This window comes from Haliotis rubra, unplaced genomic scaffold (assembly GCF_003918875.1).
Source record: "Haliotis rubra isolate DU_JTF1 unplaced genomic scaffold, ASM391887v1 Scf621, whole genome shotgun sequence".
Taxonomy (NCBI): Eukaryota; Metazoa; Mollusca; class Gastropoda; order Lepetellida; family Haliotidae; genus Haliotis; species Haliotis rubra.
Window position 1 is genome coordinate 289148 of NW_025767326.1, and position 20115 is coordinate 309262.

At 41.3% G+C, this 20115-nt stretch overlaps 1 protein-coding gene across 1 annotated transcript in view; it reads left to right on the top strand.

Annotated features, from left to right (window-relative positions):
* Window positions 1-18475: 18475 nt before the first annotated feature.
* The window catches only part of LOC124256263 (stromelysin-1-like), a 33224-nt gene continuing 31584 nt past the window's right edge, over window positions 18476-20115 (top strand). Inside the window, exon 1 of the mRNA XM_046690230.1 lies at window positions 18476-18623. Within this exon, the coding sequence (XP_046546186.1) occupies window positions 18528-18623 (96 nt within the window). The 5' untranslated portion in view covers window positions 18476-18527. The remainder of the gene's footprint in view (window positions 18624-20115) is intronic.

Below are 20115 nucleotides of genomic sequence, written 5' to 3' on the forward strand. Positions count from 1 at the left end.
ACACGAATTGGTTCAGACTGTGTCAAACTCTCTCCTACAAGGTACAATTTCACTGGAAATCCAACGTGTAAAGGAGAGTTGTTTTACATTTTAGCCTATTTACACCAATTGTTTTCATTCTCAAGGGCCTTCACAGTGCGTGCCTAAGTCTGAATTGAAATTCAGGTTGAATGAATTATCATAGCCATCGTTTCCAGTAACGACTCGCGACTGTAAAACCACTTAAAACCACGCATGTCCCATCACTGAACCGAATAGTCTTAGGCAGGGTGTAAGGGTTATCAATGGCCGTGCCCCATGAAAACGACGCGGGCCGGAACAGCGAATAGCCTCTAGCATTTAAATGTACCCGTAAATGGCCATATCACATAAACGGCGCATGCCTAAACGTTGAACTGAATAGCCCCCACAGGTTGTAAGATATCTATAAAGGAAAAACTAATTCTAAAATAACAAATGAATACTCAACAACTCTGTAACTTGTAAACATTCTGTTACACTCGTCTTGGTTGATCAAATAGGTAGGTAGTCAATGTATATGAATGGATCCCAGATTAAATGTAAGGAATCACATATCACATACAATGTTACCCCACCCTCTTTTATTTCCTTTTTTCCCACAAAACATGTCACAATTAAACATTTAAAATGTACAAAAAATATTCACATGTTTAACAAAAATATAACTAACAACGTTATTCACAAAACACAAATGTACTAAAGAAATTATTGATACTAATGATCTATACTGATAAACTAAACTAATAAACACAACACACACACACACACACACACACACACACACACACACAGGACCATGGCTCCTCAAACAAAGAAATTAAAAATTAAAAAAAGTTCACATGGTAAACATCATCTAAGCATTATTCCATTATTTCTTAACTGGTACTGAACATACAATATCAAAATATATGGGTTGTTTCAAAATTGATTTAAATCAGAATTTACAGGAATCAACATTTACTCAATAGGGCAACAAATTTAGGATGGGACATCAGCACAGAAGACAAGGACATCAACATAGAAGGTAAAAACAAAAACACAGACGGCAAAGACACCAAAACAGAGCGCAAGGACATCAGCACAGAACGCAAGGATACCAACACAGAAAGCAAGGACACCAAAAAAACAAAACGCAAGGACACCAACACGCAAAGACACCAACACAGAACTTGAGGACACAAACAGAGCAAACAATAATCCCATGCAAGATGTTAGGGCTCTGAGAAAGGACGCCTTTTAGAACTCAATGGTATCCACGATTACAGTGGAAGATATAAACGAAAAAGTAACAAATTCATCTTTGCATGTGTATATTGTTCTATAAAACAGATTAAAATAGTACACAGCAGAGAGGGTTCGGGTGATCCTGGCACAGTCAGGCTGGTAAGGCTCACCATCAGCTCAGGGCCTTTGCCCCTTCTTCACGCAACCCAGGCAGCGAATGGGATTTCGTTTAGGAAACGCTGCCTAGTCGAACCAACCAAGAACGGTAAACCCTACAGAAGGGTTATGCTCCCGGTAGATCAGGAGGTACCAAACCAAGAGCACCGAGAACAATGGGGAGCCTGACGACAGTGTACATGGGATGCAAGCAAGACATTTCAAAGGAGAGGTCCACATATTTAGCATGCTTTTCCTGAATTTTGCCAATCACGTTGCTGTCAAAACTTCAATGATAAGTAAATTCACCGGCTTTATTTATGGCGACTGGACAACCTACGAGTGCCAACACTTCCGATATGACGGCGGTCTGTAAATAATCGAGTCTGGACTACAGAACTCATTGATCAACAGCATGAACATCGATCTGCGCAATTGGGATACGATGACATGTGTCAACCAAGTCAGCGAGCCTGACCACCCGATCCCGTTAGTCGCCTCTTACGACAAGCATGGGTTGCTGCTGAAAACCAATTGTAACCCGGATGTTCCATACATATTGGTTCTGCAATACTAAAGCATTATAAATGCTCTAGCCGGTTTCTGATAATGCAGTAGATTATCCTGACACACACTAAGGACCATTTTGTTATTTCTATTAGTGCTGAGGCTTAATTATCTTAGCGGAGTCTGTAGAAGCTTTTTTTTATAATTTGATTTTCTTATCTCGGTGATAAGGCTAGTTGCTCAATAACCCACTTGAACTTCCCTTAACTGAATATTATCAGGCTGTAAAATTCAAATCTCTACTTTCATGTAAAAAACCCCAAACATTTCAATCTGTATTCAAGCTTCTTAATGATGCCAGGCTTGAAACATTTATGAAAAAATGACGTGAGAATTCCATAAACGGTACTACATGTGATTTTTAAAAATAGAAGTGCATGTCTAAAATTCTATTACACAATTTACAGATCAATTTGATTTGCCAAATTATTCATAAATTTAAAACTGTCATGGAACACCTTTGATAAGAAGCAGTCATCTCACAGTGTGCTTCACACAGTGCATATGCGTGGTTCTTGGATGACTTAAAACCCTGGGTTTTGTTGAGACCAGGCCATTAACGATGAAGGTAGCCATGTTATGTCTTGTCTCGACAGTCTCTATCGTATTGAGCGCAAACATTGATTGTAATGGCATTGCAATGTCCACTGAAAAACTCGACATGGCACGTAATTTTGACTTGACCTCAATACGTGAAGATGTTGTTTGCTCAACGATTTGCATTGGCGGATGTAAACCTCTCAGTGGCATCAATACTATTGTCACATGCAACGACAACAATGCAAGGCGTACTGGCACCAATAAAGAACTGAAGAAAACCCAAACAGAACGCAAGAGCTCCAAGACAGTAGGGAAGAACATCTACGCAGGACGAGAAGAAACCAAGACAGTAGGGAAGAAAATCCACGCAGGACGAGAGGGCAGCAGGACAGTTGGCAAGAACATCCATGCAGGACGAGAGGACGCCAGGACAGAAGGCAAGAACATCCATGCAGGACGAGAGGGCACCAGGACAGAAGGGAAGAACATCCACGCAGGACGAGAGGACACCAAGGCAGTTGGAAAGAACATCTACGCAGGACGAGGGGACACCAAGGCAGAAAGCAAGAACATCCACGCAGGACGAGAGGGCACCAGGACAGTTGGCAAGAACATCCACGTAGGACGAGAGGGCAGCAGGGCAGAAGGCAAGAACATCCATGCAGGACGACAGGACGCCAGGACAGAAGGCAAGAACATCCACGCAGGACGAGATGGCACCAAGGCAGAAGGTAAGAAAATCTACGCAGGACGAGAGGACACCAGGACAGAAGGCAAAAACATCCATGCAGGACGAGAGGGCAGCAGGACAGAAGGCAAGAACATCTACGCAGGACGAGAGGGCACCAAGGCAGAAGGCAAGAACATCCATGCAGGACGAGAGGGCAGCAGGACAGAAGGCAAGAACATCCGAGCAGGACGAGAGGGCACCAGGACAGTTGGCAAGAACATCCAGGCAGGGAGAGAGGGCAGAAGGACAGAAGGCAAGAACATCCATGCAGGACGAGAGGGCAGCAGGACAGAAGGCAAGAACATCCACGCAGGACGAGAGGGCAGCAGGACAGAGGGCAAGAACATCCACGCAGGACGAGAGGGCAGCAGGACAGAAGGCAAGAACATCCACGCAGGACGAGAGGGCAGCAGGACAGAAGGCAAGAACATCCACGTAGGACGAGAGGGCAGCAGGACAGAAGGCAAGAACATCCATGCAGGACGCAAAGACATTCAAATAAAGAAGAAACGAAAACGTAAGGCTGTAACAAACTATAAATGTATCTTTGCATCTTGAAAACAATGTCAAAATATGAAATATGTTGATATGCATGTAATAGATTGCTTTGATTGACGGTAAATATTTTCCCATTGCATGAGTCTCGATTCCCAACCCACCGCAAATGCTGCGTAATAATTGCTGCGATTTAATTATTTAACAAATTCGTAAAATACATAAATATAACTACTATATGATAATTTATGATACGATATCTGATAATCATTGATTTCTGTGAGAGAAAGTCTGAATGTAATTTTGGTATTGCTCGTTTAGAAAAACTCATGGAAGGGAATTAAAACGTGATGTACGATGATGCTTGGTCTTACATCTATGGCTGCTCTCTGAATAAGTTTTCTTCCTACTTGAAACTGTTTCACAGCTATATTGAACATGAAAATAACCTGATGGTTCACCGTAGTTATTAAGCAAAGATTTAATGAAAGATGCATTTGAAAAGATGTGATAATATGTATAAACTTAGATCTAAAAAATGGAATCACTCGAAGCTTCAGTCTTCCAAGGAAGTAGAATTTTCAGTAGTGTTCTAAATGAGATCTACTAAAACCCTCTCCACATTTATAAGAAATCCCTGCATAAGCACAGTCAGTTTATGATTCCGACTTAATCATGAGGATGTGTTTATGAACACTAACAAATAGGGATGATACAAGATTTTCGCGAAAATGTGATTGTTTCTTGTCCCACCATTGGGTCCCGTCACAAACACATGCAAAGGCAATTCAATGTTAATTTAAATGAAAATATGGAACATATGGTGCTTTCGATTTCTTTAATAGTCTTGGATGTCATACTTGTGATTAAACGCCACACCTGGAAATACCATTCCCATGTCTACCACAAAAGGCTTTGAAAGTTTCACTGAGGCTTTGGATGTTGTAATCTGATCAAACGACTTTGTCTTTGGCAAGAGGCGCTCTTAAAACATTTGACACAAAGACCATACCTGATTGTATTTCGTGAAATGCAACTCCAAAGACTTAAGCTGTTGGAATATTCCTCGACATCAAGGGGCAAATGACAGCTCAAACCGAAACATGAGTCTCATTAATCTATTCAGACAATGACCTACTTTTCAGCCGATCAGAATTTTCTCGTGTGAAAGTGAAAATAGACATTACAAATGAATTTTAGTTTTAAACTTTAATAACATCGTATTTCTATATTTTATGGCGAGGGGTAGGCAGCATGACCTTAACTAAGACGTCACAGACTGCCCCTGTTTGATGAGGTCGTAAAATGATTCACAATGCATCTGGCTCAATGGTTACACCAAACTTTCTTGCGGCAGAGCCTCGTTTTGAGATTTCCACGATTTCCAGGTTTCCGTTTGTCAGAGATCGCTGTACGACAGAGCAAGCTGCACCACGTGTTTGTAAGGATTAGAAGGAGCGTAGTGTTGCAATATACAAGTGCTTAGATGTTTCAAATAATACTGATTAACCTTTATGTATCCATTCAAATGAATTAGTCTCACAATTCTGGACTGGTTATTGTACTAAGTTGAGCAATAGGACTTAACCCAGTCAAAAGAAACGAGACTGTTGTATAATCAATGTTTTGACTTAGAAAGTTGAAGTCAGCTCTATAGACACAGTCATGTTTAGAGTGTTTTGTAAGAGATGTAACGAACGGCCAATCATCTGTATAATGCGTATAATGAACTATGGTTATTACAAACTAAAATCTGTGGTCCCTTTGAGTCCGTTACTGCCGCAGTTGCATGGGTGGATCCAGGAATTTTAAAGGGGGGTTGGGGGTTAAAACCCCCTTTGGCTCTGCCCACGCCCAAAAAAATTGTTCAATGTGGTCTTAAGTCACTTTCAAAAGGGGGGGGTTCGAAACCCCTGAAACCACGCGCCTGGACTAGACTCGATTATTCAGTGATCACCAGCACGAGCATCAATCTACGCAATTGGGTTACGATGACGTGTGTCAACCAAGTCAGCGAGCCTGACAACCCGGTCCCGTTAGTCGCCTCTTACGACAAGCATGGGTTGGTGAAGACCAATTCTAACCCTGATCTTCACGGGTACACTTGCTTTATTGGTTACGGTCAATTAATCCTTCAGTTAAAAGAATAGTTCACTTCAAAATTCAGTTTACGTTATGGATATATTCAAGTCTGAAACAAGTAAGATAATTCACGTCTTTTTGCTATTAATGCTTCTTTTCGTGGCAAACATAATGTCCGATGCAATTCCCTATTTTAACCTCTACCATACGAACCCTAATCTTGTCACAACTGCCGAGCCGTTGCGCGTGTTTGTGACGTTTGATAGTGATTTATAAACACATGCTCGTGATATATATAGTTGGAGTGAGTGAGCGAGTGAGTGAGTGAGTTAAGATTTACAGTCACAACGGCAATATTTCAGCCATATCGTGACGACAAAAAGTTTCAAATTCATCATAAATACATGAAAATTATAAAAACATATCAACGAAGGACAGTAAAACCAACTAGAATATCACAGTATCAAGAATTAAAACCAACATCTCTCCTTAAAACTGGATTTCAAATTAGGATAATACAATATAAAATCGGGCTATAGATCACCAACAACTGAAGGTAGATCACCATACTAGGGACCTTTGCATATATATTTGGAATTGCACTCTGGTCTTTACTTTTAGCAGAGATTTCCTATAGATGATGGACTGGTTTTGTCGGTTTTATTTACAAATATTGTAATGTAGGCGGCTTGATCGTAAGTTAAACACGTTCACAACATTCTGTGCTTTTGTTTCAGGCTGTTTGAAGTACGGCAAGAAGATAAAATTGATGAAAGGAAGAAAAATCAGCGGACACAACCACAAAGACATTTTGCACACAACCATTGAAGAATGTGAACGAATGTGTCTGAATCTGAAAGAGTTTTTCTGTAAATCCTTCGATTTTCGATATGTATTTAACACGTGTTCACTCTCCAAATACGGGTACTTTGATGTTCCGAAGTCCCGCAGAAAACATGGACAACCGCAGAGATGGACTCATGGCTTGAGAGTTTGTGTAGTGAGATAAATCTCGCGTCCTCTCTTCTGTGATGAAATGGAAATAATTGGTCTCCGCAATCCAAGGTACTGTAGTATTAAAAATATAAATACTGCCATATTTGCAGGCGTATTTGATAATTGGAAATGTCATTTGGCAGCGGTGGCGTCAGAGAGAAAATGGTACAAAATCTTTATAGTCAGCGTCCTGAATTGTGTCGTGATCCAACCCAATTTGATTTTTCCAACCAGTCACATGTTCCTTACTACTTTAGGTGTAACATGTTATCATGTATCGAAATAACATGGAAATCATTAATTTTTTGTCAAGATAGATCCAAGATAAATGTCACTGCATCATATACTATACTTGTATGTACGTGTGTATACGAGTATTATATTTTATTTTATTTTATTTTATTTTATTTTATTTTATTTTATTTTATTTTATTTTTATTTTATTTTATTTTATTTTATTTTATTTTATTTTATTTTATTTTATTTTATTTTATTTTATTTTATTTTATTTTATTTTATTTTATTTTATTTTATTTTATATATTTGACAATAACACGACTATTTAACCACATTGAGATCATCAATAAACCTTGTCTTCGGGTGAACTTCCTTTCCTTTTCTTGTCTTACTTTGACTTTGGATGCCTGAGTAGCAGAGACATTTCGATTTATATGCATCAAGAATCAGATCAGCGAGACGCGGGGCACAATTACCGAAATTTCATAACACGTAGCTTTAATTTTTTAGTGCAGATTTTTGTGGAGCTTCGGAGTATCAGGTTTTACGTTGTTAGGGCTGATGAGTGATTTGAGCGCATTCCTTCCCCCATTTACTGTGTTACTGTGATTCCAAAGATGAAACAATAACTGAATTTGGAATAAGTCCATAAATAAGTCGATGTGAAACCAGGCGCGTAGCAAACCATTTTATTCGTGTAAGCCCGATAGGTTGCAAAGGCTTATATTTAGATAGTATTGAGGGCTTGTCCAACTTTCATTTTCAAAATCATGTGTAAGCCCGGGCCTTTTTCTATTATGGTAGCTACGCCCCTGGAAACAAACAATAGAGATATATGATGTAATACAAAACTGTAGTCTAACGTACTACATTTACAAATCACTACATTGGATTAAACTGCAGTACCAAAGAGTGTGGTAGTAAAATTCAATGACAGTATAATAGATAGTAATAATTATGGTATTAAAGATAGTGATGTCAATATTCACATCGCAGCAACAGTGGTTAAGTTTCCAAAACAGCCCAAGGCTGAGTATTCAGGGTGAAACCGATCTCCACACAGCTGCTGGTGTTCTTGTAATGTGGGATGACAATGACAAGAGCACACCTCTTTTCTATATACACTGAGGGGCAAAAGAAACGATACCAAACTTTAATGGGGGACAAATTGGATTTGAACTCAGACTTTTTAGGTGGTTTGGAACAGAAAACCTTCGCACGAACGCAACTTAAACGGACCTGTGCCAAAATACATGCATTTGGAAATGGAAAGTCATGAAAAATGCATTTGACTGGCAATTTTTCATGCACGTGCAAAATGACGTGCATGGGTCGTATTGAGTATAAAAGCACATGGAAATGTTCGCCAGTATCAGATTGCAACGTTAACATCATCGACCATGCCAAGATTAACAGCAGAGCAAAGAGAACGGGCACTTGGTATGATCCAGCTTGGTGCGACCCACGACCATTTTGCCCGAATCTTCAACTGTATCCGTTTGACGATCACCAGGCTTATGGCACGTTACAGGCAAACAGGCAGAACGTCGGACAGACCCAGGAGTGGTAGGCCGCCCGTCACGACCGCCGCTGAAGACCGCTACCTACGTGTGTTACACTTACAGGTAACAGGTTCCTCACGGTGACGTCATCGGCAGAGACAGCGCTCGGCCATCGTGTCAGCAGACGAACGGTGTCTAGGAGGCTACGTTTGCACGACCTTCGCGCCTACCGACCCTTCCGTGGCATAGCACTGAGCCGTCAACATCGACGTGAACGTCTGAGATGGGCACGCCAAGTTGCAGGCTGGCAGAACAGGCAATGGGCTCGAGTACTCTTTACAGATGAGAGCAGGTTCCACCTTAACAGACCAGACGGCAGGATACGGGTACATCGACGCAGAGGTGAACGTACTGCACGTTGCTGCGTACAAGAAGTGGAGCCCTACGGCGGTGGCAGCGTCATGGTTTGGGGAGGCATAATTGGAGACAGAAAGACAGACTTGGTGATCGTAGACGGTAACTTGAATGGTCAAAGGTACATCGACCAGGTTCTCCGACCAGTCGTCTTGCCATTCCTGCAGCAGAACCCCCGAACTGTCTTCCAACACGACAATGCTCCATGCCATACAGCACAGCGCGTTAGGGGTTTCCTTAACGCTAACAACGTTCACGTCTTACCATGGCCAGCACGTTCCCCTGACCTCTCCCCCATTGAGCACCTTTGGGACCATCTTGGGAGGCAAATTCGCGCCAGACCACATCCGCCTGCCAACAGGAGAGCTCTTGCCAGAGCACTGCAAGACGAGTGGAACAGGATCCAACGTCCGGTGATCAGACGTCTGACGTCATCTGCCCGACGTCGAGTTCGAGCCTGTATCGATGCTGGAGGAGCACACACTCGATACTGACTCTAACTTGTGGTCAAATGTGCTCAAATGACTGTTTCAGTGGGACTGTGTAAACTTGTACGTGATCGAATACTGGACAATCGACCCCACCCTCTTTAATTGTTGAATATCTGTACCTTCTTTGGTTATGACTGTATGAATTTACGATATGTTGTAGTTGTTTGATTGTTCTGCAAATATAAATTGTCACCTTATGCTTATGACGTCTTGTTTTTTCTCACGTTGTGAAATTTACTTGGTATCGTTTCTTTTGCCCCTCAGTGTATATGTTCTAGACATTTCTCTAATTCTCTGGCTCAGAGTACACTTGAAAGTTCGGCAATATTCCTCCACTGCGTTTTAAGACAAACATTGTAATGTCTGAACGTCTCTACTGATCAAAGAGAGAGGGGTTATTTGTTCCACAAAGCTGGGCCGACAAACTGAAAAGACCTTTCACCAAATGTCTTGGTCCGGCTGACCACTGTCCGGCACATGTGTTGTTGTGGTGACCACAGATGACGTGTTGGTTGATATTCTTGCACAAGGTCTGAGAGATAAACTGGTGCCGTGTTGTGCAAGGCTTTGAACATCAGTACCAATATCTTGTACTGGATACGTTGTCGGATGGGTAACCCGTGGCATGTCATCAGAACAGGTGTTACATGCTCTGTCTTCTTTGTGCGTGTCACAGCTCGGGCAGCTGAGTTCTGGACACTCTGTAACTTGCTCAGAAGATATTCTGGAAGCCCCTGAAGAAGAGTATTGCAATAGTATGTCCTGCCTAGCCGATGGCACCCGACACAAACACATTAAAGAGCAAGTCATCTGTTCACCTGAAACATCACGGAAACACATGGTGCAGGTGAAGGTCGGGAGATGCATCGGACAAAATCTTTGTCACTAATGAGTCAGATTTGCAAAGGCCCTCCACATAAAGAAACTGATCAACAAGAAGAGGGATTGGGGATTGGCGGTGGAACTGTCGGTGGCCATTGGATGCCTACGTGATACCTACATGTCGCATACCCGGATGCTATTGATGAAGTCAAATTCAGTTGACATTAATTTTGCTGTAAATATTGACACATAAATTGTCATTAACCTTTAGAGATGTAACCATATCAAGGGTCATCACAAACACACCCAAAGGCAAGCAAATGCTCCAGGTATCATGCCCCAATGGACACTTGGCATTTGTTGCAAATTTCCTGAAGTAATTTCGTTTCTCAAACACCGCTTGTTTAAATTCAAGTTGCTGACTCTGCTTGATTCCTATGCGCATCTTACCCGTGAAGACCCGGGCGCATCTTACCCGTGAAGACCCGGAAAAATGTACAATACAGTCCAGATGCTTTAGGTTTGGGTTAGTTGGTTGGTCGGTCGGTTGTTCAACGCGGCACTCAACAATATTCCAGCTATATGGCGGCGGTCTGGACCAGACAATCCAGTGATCAACAGCATGAACATCGATCTACTCATTGGGATATTATGGCATGTGTCAACCAGGTCAGCGAGCCTGACCACCTGATCCCGTTAGTCGGCTCTTACGACAAGCATGGGTTACGGAAGACAAATTCTAACCGGGATCTTCACTTACGTGCGTGCGTGCGTGCGTGCGTGCGTGCGTGCGTGCGTGCGTGCGTGCGTGCGTGCGTGTATGTGTCTAGGTTTCAGTGAGTATTCGGTCGGTAAGATCTCCGAGTACATACTACTATTGCGTTATGGTGCGTCATCTGATCTTGCATGAGCAACAATCCACACAATCAAGGAGGATGACACACACTCATCTGCAGCCTGCTCATTCATTCTAAGTGCCACATCCTGGTGTTATTAGGACCAGGAGGTGCTAGGTATGTGTTGTGGCCGGATGTTTCTGTATTCATGCGAGTAAAGATAATACCGCCATCTGAGATGTCACGATCACAGCACATGGAGCCTGATTCAGATGTTCGTCACACAAAGGTCCGGGTTAGAATTGGACTTCAGTACCCCATGCTTGTCGTAAGATAACACCGTTATCAAGCAAGCTTGCGGTATCTTGCGGAAACAAACGCCACTCCCACTCTTGCTTGATATGAGTGCCAGAACCTACATCGAAAAGTCGCTTTCACTGTAATAAAGCAGTTGTTCATCCAACATTTATGTGCCTCTGTTTTTCACAAAAATGTTTAAAAAATATTTCTTTTAGCTTTTAGTGAAAACAATGAGTTTTGTGGATAAAATTTTCTGCGTAAAGCACACACACACACACATACACAGACCATTTCAAGAGTACCTCTGGTCTCTTGCTGGAATATTGCTAAAAGCGGCGTAAAACCATACTCACTCACTCACTCACTCACTCACCTATACATTGCAAAGGAAGTAGGTGATTTATGACAAGGTCGGATACGCTCAACATTTCGCGAAAACCTCGTGTAATCACGATTTGTGATTATGACGATTCAGAAACTTACGATCGGATCTGCTTTTAGCAGAGATCTTGTGAATATGGTGAGTGAGTGAGTTTAGTGTTACGCCCCTTTTAGCAATATTCCAGCAATATATAGGCGGGGGACAGCAGGAATGGGCTTGGCACGTTGTACCAATGTGGGGATTCGAAAACGGGTCTTTGGCGTGACGAGCGAACGCTTTAACCACAAGGCTACCCCACCACCCCCATGTAAATATTGAAAGTTAATATAAACAATGATGTACTCAAAAGAAACGTGACAGCCACATAATTAGTAAGAACTGTGTTGGGAGTCATTCTTTTCAGCTTTTTGTGTTGTACACACGACAATGGGATATTGCCTGTTAGAACATGGTCTTAGCGACGGACAATTTGGCCCGATGTCGTGACAAAAACATGAAACTGTGATGACCATGTTAAGTACAGTCAGCAGCCATGTTATGCAGGGATGTCATACTGGAAATGCGACGTGTTCAATGAGACGACAAATCCAGACGCACCTGAATGCTTTCAAAACCAGGTGTGTGGCTAAACTTGATACAACGAGAAAGTTTTTGTTTAATGTAATATCAAATTCTAAACGACATGTTACTTCAAAGTAAAAGCGTGGCCTTTTAAATTTTGTTGGTAGCCTTTCCGAAACTCTGTTTGTAACGGTCAACATCAATGATGTACACATTCTTGCAGAGCATACCTGTACCCTGGTGAGTCATGAAAGTTTTGTGTGAAATAGTTTGCAACAGCTAGACAAACATCTGTTTTCTTATAAGTCCTTAACTGTCACAATACAATGAAAGTAATCAAAACAAAGCATGACGCTATTCATTTCATGACAATGACACTCAACAGGGATATCAATTCATTAAAATCGTCTTTTGTTTATCAGCCTTACTTATGGATCAAGTAGAGCAGGCATCTGCCATTGACCAACACCTAGAAGAACTAAAACTGGGCGTTCTCAGTTTAGCCAATGCTAGATTTTCTCCTGTCCTGATCTCTGAAGAAACTCTGCATCAAACTATTCTCCATGTCTGCTAAATTCCCAGTCGCTACCTTTATAGCACACCATTTCACCTTCATCACATTATTTCTCTACCTGTTCCGGCCACTGAGGCCTCTCCCCACTCTTCTCAGCTATCATCTGTTCTTCTATACTTTGCTATCAGTGAAGATAAAGGGACGTTGGGATAGCCTAGTGGTTAAAGCGTTCGCTCTCCACGCCGAAGACCTGGGTTCAATTTTTCCACCTGGGTACAACGTGTGAAGCCCATTTCTTGTGTCCCCCTCCGTGATATTGCTGGAATGTTGCTAAAAAGCGACGTAAACCCCAACTCGCTCGCTCTTGCAAGTCTAACGCGATGACATTAAAGTTTAATTCGTTATGGAAGAGGTAAGATAATCAAATGGTTCAAGCTTTCATACGTCGCTCAGAGTTTGTTCGCCGCACTCAGCGCTATTCGACAAATATGGCGGCGGTCTAAAATAATCAAGTCTGGGCCAGACAAGTCTTTCTCCTGAATGGCCAAGATGTAATATTGCTGTGTGCGGCGTTAAACAACAAACCAACCAACCAAATGGACGGTTTGCAGTGATCCTTGAGGGCTTCCGTGACCATGTGTATATATAGAGCGTCTGCCCGGAGAATGTCAGATTTGGTCCCTGGCGGAAGCTCAACCGCTTGGCTGGGAGTAGATAAACTGTCTGACTGGGACAAAGCAATAGATCCGGTACGAATAAGGACTAGTAGTACACATAGACACAGAAGGACACAAACAACACACACACGTACGGACGCGTACATGCACTTAGGTGTACAGGTTGAATTTTTCTGGCGAGCACGCTGTTATTTACATTAGAAAATCTAACCTGATCAACACCGTCAAGGCAACAAGGTAGTTCTTGCCAAAACAGGCAAGGTCACGTGTCCAGTTTCTATTTTGAATAGATATTTTGAAGCAGCTTCCATTGATACTTCAAATCACTCCCATCTTTTCGGACCTATTTTCAGGTCACGACACGTTTGCCGTCTTATTTACAAAGACAAACCTCTTAGCTATACTACTGACTGACTGACTGAGTTTGGTTTTACGCCGCTTTTAGCAATATTCCAGCAACATCACGGCGGGGGACACCAGAAATGCTTAACACATACCCTAAACTCGGCGTGACGAGCCAACGCTTTAACCATTAGGTTACCCCACCGCCCCCTTAACTATACTAGAACTAGGGAAACTGCTGTATCTAACCTTAAAACCGTTTCTCAAGAAGGTAACTGGGGATTGCATTCATTTAGATCAGGAGGCTGCTAACTTCGGGGGTGCCCGATAGACTGTTCAAGAAACATGGGCGTTGGAAAACAGATACTGCAAAGAACAGGTACATTGAGGATTCTCTTAAGGCCAGATTGTCAGTTTCCCAAAACTTAGGAATTTAAACTTCCTACCCCTTCTCTTTGTAGTCTATAAATTGCTCAAATCCTATTACTGTCTTGGTGTTCTTAATTATTAGGTGTAGTTTAGACATATGTTTTTGCAACACTTTTACGTTCTACGTCATAAGATATGTCAAGGAACCGCCTGTTTTAGGCCAGCAAAATGATACTCTTTGAAATAGTACAGGATGAAGTTACAAACAAGACTTGCCCACATTCGGAGATGACAGAGTTTGACAGGACCCAACCAAACGGGATGTTTACATTGTTGATATCCGCCTCAGTTTTGACGGATAAGAGAATTATTTGTTGTTATTTGTTTTTGTCAGTAATTCAGCTATGTGCCGGCGTTCTATACACAATCCGATCTCGCCGGACAATCCAGTGATCGATATTGTGAGCATCGGCCCACGCCGACAGCATACGATGACATGCACAACTCCATCCAACTCCATCCATGAAGGACAGAACAGGGAACATTTTACCTGTTCTGACATAACAATGCCCCAAAATGTGAACCCGTGTAGATCTGGTTTAGAATTGATCTTCAGCAACCCAGGCTTGTCGTAACGGGATTGAGTGTGTGAATATTGCTTTTAGCAATGTGCCAGCAATATCATGGCGGGGGTCACAAATAGGCTTTACACATTGTACCCATGTGTGGAGGGGAATCGAACCCGGGTCTTCGGCGTGATGAGCGAACGCTTTAACCAAAACGCACCCTTACCTACATGCATATCCAAACTGTATATACAACTTAGGACTGATAATGTTTGTTTGTTTTTGTTGTTCAATGCCGTTATATGGTCTTCGTCAACCCATGCTTGTCGTAAGATCGGGTGGTCAGGTTCGCTGACTTGATTGAAACAGGTCATCGTATCGTATTCCAATTGCGTAGATCGATGCTCATGTTGTTGATAATTGGATTGTCTAGTCAAGACTCGATTATTTACAGACCGCCGCCACATGGCTGGTAAATTGCTGAGTCCAGCTCTACACAAGAAACAGACAAACCAAATCGGTCGTGTTGTCTTTCTCAGTAGAAATAGGAAAGATGTTGCCTTTCTCAATAGAAATAGGAAATATGTTTTCTTTCTTAATAGCAATAGGGAAGATGTTTTCTTCCTCAATAGAGACAGGAAAGATGTTTTCTTTCTTAATAGAAAAGGGAAAGAAGTTGTTGTCTTTCTTAATAGAAATAGGAAAGATGTTTCCTTTTAAAGAAATAGGAAAGACATTTTCTTTCTTAATAGAAATAGGAAAGAAGTTTTCTTTCTTAGTAGAAATAGGAAATATAAGCCCCTTTCAGTTATCCTTTCAAATATCCGTTATGTCCATTGTACGAGTTCAACTACCCCATAACCTCGCCAGGACCATGTGTTGTAATGAGGAACGAATAGGACTGCCCTTTTGTTATTGAAACATTAAGTGATTTACTGAGAGATTTCGCATGTAAATACTCTTCTATGCCGTGTTTAAACACCTCTCGCTACCTCAGTAGCTTGTAAGGTTAATATATTTCTGTGATAGCACGGATAATGGTACGATGACACAGTGATGCGGGTCAGACATTGTATTCACCTGATTCCCCAAATAGGTCGTTTTGCAAATAACGATGTCCAATTTCCTCTCTGAATAGATGGCGCTGGTGTCCAGTCATCTTTGGTGTCGGAGTTCCGCTATGTGTAGTTATGTTCCTTATGCGTACATGATCCGATGATGCTAGTCCCGCCCTGATTAGGAATCTTGGTTTGAAGCAGCGTAAACGAGAAGCTTGTGGGTTCCCCATTTCCATGACAGACGAATGTACCCAAGGGGGATGGGGACACGGGGGTTAGTCTTCGCTCTGCAGAGTTCACTCCCTTCAGACAAAAAACCTATGATAATAGGTTTGAATCCCAGGTTCATCCAATTAATGCTATATTAATATTCGTCCCAGAGACGTATATATGAAAGTTCTCAGAATTTTCATCAGAATAATGTTTAAAAATCTTGAGAGTAACTCTCGCAAACTTCTGAATATTTTACACATTTATAATTAATTCTAAGAACTTTTATAAACATACCCCAGGTATGTTTCATCGAAATGGTAATTTAAGACCAAACACTTTCATCACTTCGGCGATTCCCCCAACGCATAGCGTAAAAAGGAGAACTAAACAACCCTTAAAACGTGTTTTTCTCCGCTGCTTTGAACAATATTTACATCAGGCCATAGTTCGGAACAAAGGTCCGAAGCGTGATTTCACCCACACATTCTTAAAAATAAACGCATGTTACGTTGTTGTTTTTATACATGGATAATTGAAGTTATTTATGGAAACATATTCATTGTGCCTCCGTACAACCGGAAGTAGGACGTATTTCCTTATCACACAACATGTTTGTTTTCATGATTTGGGATACGGAACAGTAAGGAATGTGAATCAGATATTCCCTCTGACACACGCAAAGTGATTAAGCGCTGTTAACAGATCGCTAAGTGCATGAACGCTTTGGAGAATCGCATTAGGAAATGACTGTGAAACTAGTTTCGAATGGTCATTGTTATGTCATCATTATATATCAAAGCTCTTACAATTATTCCTGTCGACGCCCTATCCAGTCAGATTGAATTCCCCTCAGTAACAGCTACGAGCCTTTCAAACTGACCCGTGAAGATCCGGGTTAAAATTGATCTTCAGCAACTAATGCTTGTAAGAGGCGACTAACGGGATCCCAATCGCGTAGAACGATGCTATTGCCAATACAAACTGACCCGTGAAGTTCCGGATTACACTTGGTCTCCAGCAACCCATGCTTGTAAGAGGCGACTAACGGGATCCCAATCGCGTAGATCGATGCTCATGCTGTTGATCACTGGACTGTCTGGTCCAGACTCAATTATATTCAGACCGCCGCTAAACAGCTGGACATTTGCTGAGTGCGGTGTTAAACAACAAGCAAACAAACCAATATATATGAATGCAGCTAGATATTTCACATATGCGCATGCGTTACGGTAAATTTTGCTTTCAGATGATGCCGATTTAACTCATTAGATGTCCGTAAGTGAGTGAAGGTGAGAGTGAGTGAGTGAGTGAGGTCTTTTCACGGCTTTAAACAATATCTCTTATCTTGCCTCACACATAAATGTCGTTTTCTCTATTATTTTCAATATACCCCGCTTACAAGCGAGTAACATTTTCTATGTACCCCGCTGGGAATGCCGAACTCATTCGGTACTTCGTAGTAGTAATTCTTTATCTCGATTAACATTGAATCACGTATAATGTACTGAAATTACCGATGTTTTGCGAATGCAAATCGATGGAAAGGAGATAACAATAAATTTGTTTTTCTTGTCTGGTACTCTATACTATGATCCGATACCCGTCCTTCAAACAGTTCAAAATTACCATTGAGGTGTTCGGTAGGATAAATACGTTGTTCACTGGTCCCTCGGGTTGATCGAACGATATCCAAAGTTAGAAAACCTAAAGTAACGCGTGACTTTAAAACGTCACAGTAGACTTTCTGTAAATGTCACTAGTGTTTTCAAAACCCGTTTGTATATGTTGTATCCCATGTTATGTCGGTGATTTGTATGATCGAGTATCATCATAGCTTGTTGTTCATTATATCAATCACTGGATAGTCGAGTCATGATTTTAAGTGAGTGAGTTTACTTTTACGCCGCACTCAGCAATATTCCAGCTATTTTGCGGCGGTCTATAAATAATGGAATCTGGACCAGACAATCCAGTGATCGACAGCATAAGCATCGGTCTACGCAATTGGGATACGATGAAATTTGCCACCCAAGTCAGCGAGTCTGACCACCTGACCCCTATCGCCTCATACGACAAGCATGGGCTGCTGAAGATAAATTCTAACCCGGATTTTTCACGGGTCTCAAGATTTTAAACAAACAGTTGGAAGAGATGGGGTAAAGAGAGAAATCAAAGAAAGAAAGAAACAAACAAATAAACGACCATGCTTTGAAGTTCTCTTTAACGATATTCTCAGTAAGACATTTCTTGAATACAATGCCTTCTCGGCACAAACTGCGCATGTCACTTAATAATAAGGAAGAGAGTAGATTTCTTGCCAACTGCCATCTCTCTGTTGAAGCACGAACATCCGGTTGACCGTATATGACTTCCGGTTACACTAGTCACCGAGCAAACGCTGGCAGTTTACTCTGAAGCGTGAAGCTTTCACAATGGATTGTTCAACCCTTCTTCTGCTCTTGGTAATTTTTGGTTTTACGTTTATCAACTCTGCTCCAACGTTTGACAGTCGTCGCCTAGATGTTGATGTAAGCGTTTTTATCTTCTGTTTGTCATGGTAACCAGGATGCATGTCATGGGATTTTTTCTTTATGGTCGGTGTATTGTATGTGTGCATGCATTATGCATGATTGTGTGGAACAGTTATATTGTACAATTATATTGGTAACTGGTTCAGCAGTCTCGTGTAATCGTAGATTGTGAGTGAGTGAAGGTGAGAGTGAGTGAGTGAGGTCTTTTCACGGCTTTAAACAATAACTCTTATCTTGCCTCACACATAAATGTCGTTTTCTCTATTATTTTCAATATACCCCGCTTACAAGCGAGTAACATTTTCTATGTACCCCTCATTGGAATGCCGAACTCATTCGGTAACTTCGTAGTAGTAATTCTTTATCTCGATTAGCATTGAATCACGTATAATGTATTGAAATTACCGATGTTTTGCGAATGCAAATCGATGGAAAGGAGATAACAATAAATTTGTTTTTCTTGTCTGGTTTTCTATACTATGATCCGATACCTCGTCCTTCAAACAGTTCAAAATTACCATTGAGGTGTTCGGTAGGATAAATACGTTGTTCACTGGTCCCTCGGGTTGATGTACCCTCGATCAGCACATGTCCCCGTCGAGACCATAATGCTTATATATATAGCAAGTCTCGTCAGCTTGATGTCGGAAAAAGTCCGAAATAAGCAGGTCTTGGATATTTTCCACTTTTACGAAAACCTACGAGCAGAGGTATGGTGCTGTAAAACGAAGAGACATTAACGGGATTCGAACCCATGATCTTCTAAGGGACAACAACTCTGAACACTAACAGGGTCGACTCCAGACGACTGGCCCATCCATGCACTAATCACATCTTTAACTGTTGAGAACACAAAAACATTTTATTTTAGCATTGAAGCAGCAATTCTGCACTAAACACTAAACGCAAAAAGAAACGTTCCCTCCTACCTTTATGAATTACTAAAAACTATCAAAGATATGTTAGAGGTATTAGGTCACAAGAAAGCTGACAACACAGCTTTATGCAAATCACGAATTCATTTTCTCAAATACATTCCTATTTAGGTGAAATGCATATTTTTATGAAGAGTTAAATTGTAATATTTTCGTCCATGCCGAAATAAACCAAAACCAGTGATTTAGATGTCCAAAATAAAGGTTGAAATAATATTCTGCTTTGGGACAAAGATAAACCTATTAAAACAAGAAACAACTGTTGTAGAGTGTGTAAAATTGTAAAATCATCATTCCTATGATTTCAGTCTTTTAAAACATTTTCTGCTGATTTGCAGGAGTGAAAAGAAGTAAAACGTGTCTTTGATATTGTGAAAAAATGTTCAGGAATATCTAACATTATCTTAGTTAACATTTTTGTTTGCATACCATTTCCATTTTTGTTTTACACATAGCAATATCAGTCAGCCAAAACGCAGCAATATTCAAGCAGTATTTGTATCCATTTCACATGTAGAATGATTCTATAGGTTATGAAGAGAGCCTAGAATGCA